The sequence below is a fragment of the Trichomonas vaginalis genome, assembly GCF_026262505.1.
Source record: "Trichomonas vaginalis G3 chromosome Unknown ctg_170, whole genome shotgun sequence".
NCBI lineage: Eukaryota > Parabasalia > Trichomonadida > Trichomonadidae > Trichomonas > Trichomonas vaginalis.
This window is the reverse complement of record NW_026529257.1, coordinates 94,935-106,035: the sequence shown is the minus strand read 5'-3', so window position 1 is coordinate 106,035 and position 11,101 is coordinate 94,935. Positions and strand designations below refer to the sequence as shown.

Sequence of the window (11,101 nt, the reverse complement as noted above, 5' to 3'; positions counted from 1 at the left end):
GATGTTGAATAACTGAATTATGACCGTTCACGCAAACAGAACCTCCTTCACTCCTTTTGCAGTCATTGAATGAACATTCGGAATGTAATAATTTGATATCATCCGTTGTAATTGAAATAGCACCTTCTTCAAGGTCATGAAAAAAACTAAGTAAAACAAAACACTCCGAATTAGTAACAGAAATCGAACAATTAACGCAAGTTTTAGGATTTGTTTTGTTATTTTCACCATATAATTCATACCAGATGTTTTTTGGAATATTTTCAAAATGATGAAAGTGATAATCTCTCCGAAGAGAGAAAATCACTGAAACGTGACATTAAAAAATTCCAACACTTTTTATTAATTTTTTTTTCTTTGATTCATATTTTCTTCCGAATTAGAAGGAATATATTGATGAATCAGTATATCAAAACAACTAATTGCATTAAATTGGCAATGTTCATGACAGAGATTCGACAAGTATTAACGAGTTTCTAAAGATTGTCTAGTAATACAATGTTTTTGATCAACATATTTAATTAATTTGTTATTACATACATGGAAAATATATAAGTATAACGAATTTATATCAGAAAACAGTATTTTTAATTGCAAAATGAAATAAACCTTTCAAAAACTGTATTATTTGATCTAATAATAATATAAAATCAATTTGTTTGTATTTGTTTTATGATATTGATATTCTACATTAAACAAATTATGAAGATCACATAGATTATATATACAAAACTATTCTTGTTAATTAATCATTTCAATAATGAAAATGAAACAAGAAATTGTGAACTCACATACAGAAGATATTTATTCAAATTGCATCAAGAGTTATATTTATGAAATTCGAAAACTAAAAGAAGATTTAAAAGTTTCAAAAACAGAGTGTGAAAGTCAGAAGAAAGCATCAGTCAAAATATCAGAAGAATTAATTAAGATCAAACATGAAAACGAACGATATAAGAAAACAAATATCGAACTTACAAAAAATCTTGATCATCTTAAGAATATTCAAGAAGACATTTTTGAAAAATCAAAACTTGAAATGAAACGAATGAATAACGAATTAACATCAAGTCAGAAAGAAGTCGAAAATCTTAAACGAAAGATATCAGAACTCAACGAAAGGAATCGAGAATTAATTTCATCACGTGAATATTACACAATCAAACTCACAGAGTCGGAATCAGAATGTATTTCACTTCGAAAACAGTTAACAGAATCGAATACAAAACTCTCATCATTAAATTCAGAACTTTTTCACTCAAATCAGAATACAACGAAATGAAAGAAAGTTCAGACAAACTTTATTCTATCAATCAAAAATTACAATCACAAGTTTCTTTCAACGAACATCGATATGCCGAACAAAGTTCATTCATCGAAGATCTTAAATATCGTGTTATTTCACTTGAAGAATCAATCAACAGATCTAAACAACTTGAATCTATTGTTTGTGAACGCGATTCAACAATTTCAACATTACGTGATCAACTATCGAAAAGCGAAAATAAATGTCAATCTATCACAGATGCATTACAACATGCACAAGAACAATTAGAAACATCACGTGTATATGACAAAGAAATTGAAACACTTCGTTCACAACATAATTCATTATTGAAACGAGCCGAAGAAGCAGAACAATGTTTGAGACGATATGAAGAAGAACTTCAATATAAGAAAGAAGAATATACACAATCTATGATTAAACAAAGTTCCACTATTGAAGAATTACAAAATCAACTTATTTCAAGTCATCGCGATTTTGATCTTGCTATTGAACGTCAAAAGAAGTCAGCATCAGAAGCAGAAGAAGCACGAATATTTGCCGAAGACCTTGAACGATCATTCAATAATTTACAACGCACAGTTCTTCGAATTCAAGACAAAATTTCTTCACACAATTCACCAAATCCATCTCCATCCAAAAGAGTTTCATTCCCTGGAACATCACTATCATTATCAACATATTCTGATTCTGATTCCAATCCTCAAGAAAATTAATTATTAATTTATTATTTATTTGTTTGTTATGATAATTATTATGTAAAATGTTTCATAATATTTAAGTAATGTTTGCAAAACTATAGCTACTTTTGCTTCAATGTTAACTGTGTGTATGATGACCGATATTAGTATTTGTGGAATATTTTTGACTTCATTAGATAATGTTGTGATTTCGGAATAAATTTTGTCGTTCATCTTATAATTCATGGACCATACATGTTTTTAATGGTGGAGAATAGAGGATAGACTATACTCAGAAAAATTAATCTTAACAAAATTAGAAAAATCAAATATTTCTGAATTTCATTCTTATTTTATTGATAGCAAAGGTTCAAAGAAGGGAATTGAAATATGAATAATATACTTTCCTTCTTTATATTTGACTTGTTGTTTGATAACTGTTTCTCGATGTCGAGGATTGAAAGGAATTAAACAATTATTAGTTGAAAAATATGAAAATAAATGATAAGATGTAAGAGAATCAATATTGAATGTATCTATGTGAGGTTCAATGTCATATGTTAAATTATCAATATGACAATTCTCGATTATTAATGGATTAGCATTATTATAATCAATGGTCCATTTCCAAAATTTCCAAAAATTGAACAATTAGAAATAGTCATTTTTCGATAACAACTAATGATACCATAACTTGTACTGATTGTGAATTATTTAGAATATTACTATTAATAATGAGATAATGTGTTGAGAATCAATACTATAATGCATAAGAACCCGATAATCGCAATGATTTTGACAAATTGAACAAAAATTGACTTTTCCACTTGAATGATGAGGTCCTATTCCATATGCAGCAGCATAATCTCCGACATTGTTATTACTAATTTTGAATAACTAATATTAATAATACCATGGTCACAATAAATAGTTTAATCCTTCTTCTTTTTTCCACATGATGAAACACAACTTTCAAGAAAATAATTAAAATTTCCATAGGATAAATATGAATGAATGTTGTCCAGTGTTTGATGCTTGTGAATATAATGAACAACATCGATGTTGAATAACTGAATTATGACCGTACACGTAAACAGAACCTCCTTCACTCCTTTTGCAGTCATTGAATGAACATTCGGAATGTAATAATTTGATATTATTCGTTGTAATTGAAATAGCACCTTCTTCAAGATCATGAAAAAAACTAAGTAAAACAAAACACTCGAATTAGTAAAGAAATCGACAATTAACACATGTTTCTGGATTTGTTTTGTTATTTTCACCATATAATTCATACCAGATGTTTTTTGGAATATTTTCAAAATGATGAAAGTGATAATCTCTCCGAAGAGAGAAAATCACTGAAACGTGACATTAAAAAATTCCAACACTTTTTATTAATTTTTTTTTCTTTGATTCATATTTTCTTCCGAATTAGAAGGAATATATTGATGAATCAGTATATCAAAACAACTAATTGCATTAAATTGGCAATGTTCATGACAGAGATTCGACAAGTATTAACGAGTTTCTAAAGATTGTCTAGTAATACAATGTTTTTGATCAACATATTTATTAATTTGTTATTACATACATGGAAAATATATAAGTATAACGAATTTATATCAGAAAACAGTATTTTTAATTGCAAAATGAAATAAACCTTTCAAAAACTGTATTATTTGATCTAATAATAATATAAAATCAATTTGTTTGTATTTGTTTTATGATATTGATATTCTACATTAAACAAATTATGAAGATCACATAGATTATATATACAAAACTATTCTTGTTAATTAATCATTTCAATAATAAAATTAAACAAGAAATTGTGAACTCGCATACAGAAGATATTTATTCAAATTGCATCAAGATTTATATTTATGAAATTCGAAAACTAAAAGAAGATTTAAAAGTTTCAAAAACAGAGTGTGAAAGTCAGAAGAAAGCATCAGTCAAAATATCAGAAGAATTAATTAAGATCAAACATGAAAACGAACGATATAAGAAAACAAATATCGAACTTACAAAAAATCTTGATCATCTTAAGAATATTCAAGAAGACATTTTTGAAAAATCAAAACTTGAAATGAAACGAATGAATAACGAATTAACATCAAGTCAGAAAGAAGTCGAAAATCTTAAACGAAAGATATCAGAACTCAACGAAAGGAATCGAGAATTAATTTCATCACGTGAATATTACACAATCAAACTCACAGAGTCGGAATCAGAATGTATTTCACTTCGAAAACAGTTAACAGAATCGAATACAAAACTCTCATCATTAAATTCAGAACTTTTATCACTTAAATCAGAATACAACGAAATGAAAGAAAGTTCAGACAAACTTTATTCTATCAATCAAAAATTACAATCACAAGTTTCTTTCAACGAACATCGATATGCCGAACAAAGTTCATTCATCGAAGATCTTAAATATCGTGTTATTTCACTTGAAGAATCAATCAACAGATCTAAACAACTTGAATCTATTGTTTGTGAACGCGATTCAACAATTTCAACATTACGTGATCAACTATCGAAAAGCGAAAATAAATGTCAATCTATCACAGATGCATTACAACATGCACAAGAACAATTAGAAACATCACGTGTATATGACAAAGAAATTGAAACACTTCGTTCACAACATAATTCATTATTGAAACGAGCCGAAGAAGCAGAACAATGTTTGAGACGATATGAAGAAGAACTTCAATATAAGAAAGAAGAATATACACAATCTATGATTAAACAAAGTTCCACTATTGAAGAATTACAAAATCAACTTATTTCAAGTCATCGCGATTTTGATCTTGCTATTGAACGTCAAAAGAAGTCAGCATCAGAAGCAGAAGAAGCACGAATATTTGCCGAAGACCTTGAACGATCATTCAATAATTTACAACGCACAGTTCTTCGAATTCAAGACAAAATTTCTTCACACAATTCACCAAATCCATCACCATCCAAAAGAGTTTCATTTCCTGGAACATCATTATCATTATCTACATATTCTGATTCTGATTCCAATCCTCAAGAAAATTAATTATTATTTTGTTATTTGTTTGTTTTGATAATTATTATGTAAAATGTTTCATAATATTTAAGTAATGTTTGCAAAACTATAGCTACTTTTGCTTCAATGTTAACTGTGTGTATGATGACCGATATTAGTATTTGTGAAATATTTTTGACTTCATTAGATAATGTTGTGATTTCGGAATAAATTTTGTCGTTCATCTTATAATTCATGGACCATACATGTTTTTAATGGTGGAGAATAGAGGATAGACTATACTCAGAAAATTAATCTTAACAAAATTAGAAAAATCAAATATTTCTGAATTTCATTCTTATTTTATTGATAGCAAAGGTTCAAAGAAGGGAATTGAAATATGAATAATATACTTTCCTTCTTTATATTTGACTTGTTGTTTGATAACTGTTTCTCGATGTGAGGATTGAAAGAATTAAACAATTATTAGTTGAAAAATATGAAAATAAATGATAAGATGTAATGGAATCAATATTGAATGTATCTGTGATAGAAAATAGATATATGTTAAATTATCAATATGACAATTCTCGATTATTAATGAATCAGCACCATTCCAAATCAATGATCCATTTCCAAAATTTCCAAAAATTGAACAATTAGAAATAGTCATTATTCCAAAACAACCAATGATACCAAGAGATGAGCTTGTACTTGATTGTGAATTATTTAGAATATTACTATTAATGAGATAATATGTTGGTGAATCAATACTATAATGCATAAGAACCCAATAATCGCAATGATTTTGACAAATTGAACAAAAATTGACTTTTCCAATTGAATTATGAGGTGATATTCCATATGCAGCGCAAGCTTCTCTGACATTGTTATTACTTATATTTGAATAACTAATATTAATAATACCATAACTACATGAAATAGTATCATCTCCTTCTTCTCTTTTTCCACATGATGAAACACAACTTTCAAGAAAATAATTAAAATTTCCATCGGATAAAGATGAATATGAATGTTGTCCTATACTTGATGTTGTGAATATAATGAACAACATCGATGTTGAATAACTGAATTTTGACCGTACACGCAAACAGAACCACCAGAGTAACTCCTTTTGCAGTCATTGAATGAACATTCGGAATGTAATAATTTGATATCATCCGTTGTGAATGAAATAGCACCTTCTTCAAGATCATGAAAAAAACTAAGTAAAACAAAACATTCGGAATTAGAAACTGAAACTGGACAATTAACACATGTTTCTGGATTTGTTTTGTTATTTTCGCCATATAATTCATACCAGATGTTTTTTGGAATATTTTCAAAATGATGATAGTGATAATCTCTCCGAAGAGAGAAAATCACTGAAACGTGACATTAAAAAAATTCCAACACTTTTTATTAATTTTTTTTTCTTTGATTCATATTTTCTTCCGAATTAGAAGGAATATATTGATGAATCAGTATATCAAAACAACTAATTGCATTAAATTGGCAATGTTCATGACAGAGATTCGACAAGTATTAACGAGTTTCTAAAGATTACCTAGTAAAAACACTTAATACAATGTTTTTTATCAACATATTTTATTAATTTGTTATTACATACATCGAAAATATATAAGTATAGCACAATTATATCAGAAAACAGTATTTTTAATTGCAAAATGAAATAAACCTTTCAAAAACTGTATTATTTGATCTAATAATAATATAAAATCAATTTGTTTGTATTTGTTTTATGATATTGATATTCTACATTAAACAAATTATGAAGATCACATAGATTATATATACAAAACTATTCTTGTTAATTAATCATTTCAATAATAAAAATTAAACAAGAAATTGTGAACTCGCATACAGAAGATATTTATTCAAATTGCATCAAGATTTATATTTATGAAATTCGAAAACTAAAAGAAGATTTAAAAGTTTCAAAAACAGAGTGTGAAAGTCAGAAGAAAGCATCAGTCAAAATATCAGAAGAATTAATTAAGATCAAACATGAAAACGAACGATATAAGAAAACAAATATCGAACTTACAAAAAATCTTGATCATCTTAAGAATATTCAAGAAGACATTTTTGAAAAATCAAAACTTGAAATGAAACGAATGAATAACGAATTAACATCAAGTCAGAAAGAAGTCGAAAATCTTAAACGAAAGATATCAGAACTCAACGAAACGAATCGAGAATTAATTTCATCACGTGAATATTACACAATCAAACTCACAGAGTCGGAATCAGAATGTATTTCACTTCGAAAACAGTTAACAGAATCGAATACAAAACTCTCATCATTAAATTCAGAACTTTTATCACTTAAATCAGAATACAACGAAATGAAAGAAAGTTCAGACAAACTTTATTCTATCAATCAAAAATTACAATCACAAGTTTCTTTCAACGAACATCGATATGCCGAACAAAGTTCATTCATCGAAGATCTTAAATATCGTGTTATTTCACTTGAAGAATCAATCAACAGATCTAAACAACTTGAATCTATTGTTTGTGAACGCGATTCAACAATTTCAACATTACGTGATCAACTATCGAAAAGCGAAAATAAATGTCAATCTATCACAGATGCATTACAACATGCACAAGAACAATTAGAAACATCACGTGTATATGACAAAGAAATTGAAACACTTCGTTCACAACATAATTCATTATTGAAACGAGCCGAAGAAGCAGAACAATGTTTGAGACGATATGAAGAAGAACTTCAATATAAGAAAGAAGAATATACACAATCTATGATTAAACAAAGTTCCACTATTGAAGAATTACAAAATCAACTTATTTCAAGTCATCGCGATTTTGATCTTGCTATTGAACGTCAAAAGAAGTCAGCATCAGAAGCAGAAGAAGCACGAATATTTGCCGAAGACCTTGAACGATCATTCAATAATTTACAACGCACAGTTCTTCGAATTCAAGACAAAATTTCTTCACACAATTCACCAAATCCATATCCATCCAAAAGAGTTTCATTCCCTGGAACATCACTATCATTATCTACATATTCTGATTCTGATTCCAATCCTCAACAAAATTAATTATTAATTTATTATTTATTTGTTTGTTATGATAATTATTATGTTAAACTGTTTCGCAATATTTAAGTAATGTTTGCAAAACTATAGCTTACTTTTGATTTTATGTTACTTGCGTCTATGATGACCGATATTAGTATTTGTGGAATATTTTTGACTTCATTAGATAATGTTGTGATTTCGGAATAAATTTTGTCGTTCATCTTATAATTCATGGACCATACATGTTTTTAATGGTGGAGAATAGAGGATAGACTATACTCAGAAAAATTAATCTTAACAAAATTAGAAAAATCAAATATTTCTGAATTTCATTCTTATTTTATTGATAGCAAAGGTTCAAAGAAGGGAATTGAAATATGAATAATATACTTTCCTTCTTTATATTTGACTTGTTGTTTGATAACTGTTTCTCGATGTCGAGGATTGAAAGAAATTAAACAATTATTAGTTGAAAAATATGAAAATAAATGATAAGATGTAATGGAATCAATATTGAATGTATCTGTGATAGAAAATAGAGTATATGTTAAATTATCAATATGACAATTCTCGATTATTAATGAATCAGCACCATTCCAAATCAATGATCCATTTCCAAAATTTCCAAAAATTGAACAATTAGAAATAGTCATTATTCCAAAACAACCAATGATACCAAGAGATGAGCTTGTACTTGATTGTGAATTATTTAGAATATTACTATTAATGAGATAATATGTTGGTGAATCAATACTATAATGCATAAGAACCCAATAATCGCAATGATTTTGACAAATTGAACAAAAATTGACTTTTCCAATTGAATTATGAGGTGATATTCCATATGCAGCGCAAGCTTCTGACATTGTTATTACTTATATTTGAATAACTAATATTAATAATACCATAACTACATGAAATAGTATCATCTCCTTCTTCTCTTTTTCCACATGATGAAACACAACTTTCAAGAAAATAATTAAAATTTCCATCGGATAAAGATGAATATGAATGTTGTCCTATACTTGATGTTTGTGAATATAATGAACAACATCGATGTTGAATAACTGAATTTTGACCGTACACGCAAACAGAACCACCAGAGTAACTCCTTTTGCAGTCATTGAATGAACATTCGGAATGTAATAATTTGATATCATCCGTTGTGAATGAAATAGCACCTTCTTCAAGATCATGAAAAAAACTAAGTAAAACAAAACATTCGAATTAGAAACTGAAACTGGACAATTAACACATGTTTCGGATTTGTTTTGTTATTTTCGCCATATAATTCATACCAGATGTTTTTTGGAATATTTTCAAAATGATGATAGTGATAATCTCTCCGAAGAGAGAAAATCACTGAAACGTGACATTAAAAAATTCCAACACTTTTTATTAATTTTTTTCTTTGATTCATATTTTCTTCCGAATTAGAAGGAATATATTGATGAATCAGTATATCAAAACAACTAATTGCATTAAATTGGCAATGTTCATGACAGAAATTCGACAAGTATTAACGAGTTTCTAAAGATTACCTAGTAAAAACACTTAATACAATTTTTTATCAACATATTTTATTAATTTGTTATTACATACATCGAAAATATATAAGTATAGAATTATATCAGAAAACAGTATTTTTAATTGCAAATGAAATAAACCTTTCAAAAACTGTATTATTTGATCTAATAATAATATAAAATCAATTTGTATTTGTTTTATGATATTGATATTTCTACATTAAACAAATTATGAAGATCACATAGATTATATATACAAAACTATTCTTGTTAATTAATCATTTCAAAAAAAAATTAAACAAGAAATTGTGAACTCGCATACAGAAGATATTTATTCAAATTGCATCAAGATTTATATTTATGAAATTCGAAAACTAAAAGAAGATTTAAAAGTTTCAAAAACAGAGTGTGAAAGTCAGAAGAAAGCATCAGTCAAAATATCAGAAGAATTAATTAAGATCAAACATGAAAACGAACGATATAAGAAAACAAATATCGAACTTACAAAAAATCTTGATCATCTTAAGAATATTCAAGAAGACATTTTTGAAAAATCAAAACTTGAAATGAAACGAATGAATAACGAATTAACATCAAGTCAGAAAGAAGTCGAAAATCTTAAACGAAAGATATCAGAACTCAACGAAACGAATCGAGAATTAATTTCATCACGTGAATATTACACAATCAAACTCACAGAGTCGGAATCAGAATGTATTTCACTTCGAAAACAGTTAACAGAATCGAATACAAAACTCTCATCATTAAATTCAGAACTTTTTTCACTTAAATCAGAATACAACGAAATGAAAGAAAGTTCAGACAAACTTTATTCTATCAATCAAAAATTACAATCACAAGTTTCTTTCAACGAACATCGATATGCCGAACAAAGTTCATTCATCGAAGATCTTAAATATCGTGTTATTTCACTTGAAGAATCAATCAACAGATCTAAACAACTTGAATCTATTGTTTGTGAACGCGATTCAACAATTTCAACATTACGTGATCAACTATCGAAAAGCGAAAATAAATGTCAATCTATCACAGATGCATTACAACATGCACAAGAACAATTAGAAACATCACGTGTATATGACAAAGAAATTGAAACACTTCGTTCACAACATAATTCATTATTGAAACGAGCCGAAGAAGCAGAACAATGTTTGAGACGATATGAAGAAGAACTTCAATATAAGAAAGAAGAATATACACAATCTATGATTAAACAAAGTTCCACTATTGAAGAATTACAAAATCAACTTATTTCAAGTCATCGCGATTTTGATCTTGCTATTGAACGTCAAAAGAAGTCAGCATCAGAAGCAGAAGAAGCACGAATATTTGCCGAAGACCTTGAACGATCATTCAATAATTTACAACGCACAGTTCTTCGAATTCAAGACAAAATTTCTTCACACAATTCACCAAATCCATCCATCCAAAAGAGTTTCATTCCCTGGAACATCACTATCATTATCAACATATTCTGATTCTGATTCCAATCCTCAAGAAAATTAATTATTAAT

General features: G+C 27.6%; 4 protein-coding genes across 4 annotated transcripts; all 4 read left to right on the top strand.

Annotated features, from left to right (window-relative positions):
* Positions 1 to 376: 376 nt before the first annotated feature.
* TVAGG3_1085740 (uncharacterized protein) lies at positions 377 to 2,077 on the top strand (the record flags this gene model as incomplete). Its single annotated transcript, XM_051256845.1, has 1 exon — positions 1,186 to 2,001. The coding sequence occupies one exon, from the start codon at positions 1,186 to 1,188 to the stop codon at positions 1,999 to 2,001; it is 816 nt and encodes a 271-aa protein (XP_051075948.1).
* Positions 2,078 to 4,057: 1,980 nt separating this feature from the next.
* TVAGG3_1085730 (uncharacterized protein) lies at positions 4,058 to 5,020 on the top strand (the record flags this gene model as incomplete). The annotated part of the gene is made up of 1 exon (XM_051256844.1): positions 4,058 to 5,020. One exon carries the CDS (start codon positions 4,058 to 4,060, stop codon positions 5,018 to 5,020), a length of 963 nt encoding a protein of 320 aa, XP_051075947.1.
* Positions 5,021 to 6,935: 1,915 nt separating this feature from the next.
* TVAGG3_1085720 (uncharacterized protein) lies at positions 6,936 to 8,344 on the top strand (the record flags this gene model as incomplete). Its single annotated transcript, XM_001281203.2, has 1 exon — positions 7,099 to 8,061. The coding sequence occupies one exon, from the start codon at positions 7,099 to 7,101 to the stop codon at positions 8,059 to 8,061; it is 963 nt and encodes a 320-aa protein (XP_001281204.2).
* A 1,797-nt stretch (positions 8,345 to 10,141) lies between these two features.
* On the top strand, positions 10,142 to 11,065 carry TVAGG3_1085710 (uncharacterized protein; the record flags this gene model as incomplete). The annotated part of the gene is made up of 1 exon (XM_051256843.1): positions 10,142 to 11,065. The coding sequence occupies one exon, from the start codon at positions 10,142 to 10,144 to the stop codon at positions 11,063 to 11,065; it is 924 nt and encodes a 307-aa protein (XP_051075946.1).
* Positions 11,066 to 11,101: the final 36 nt, after the last annotated feature.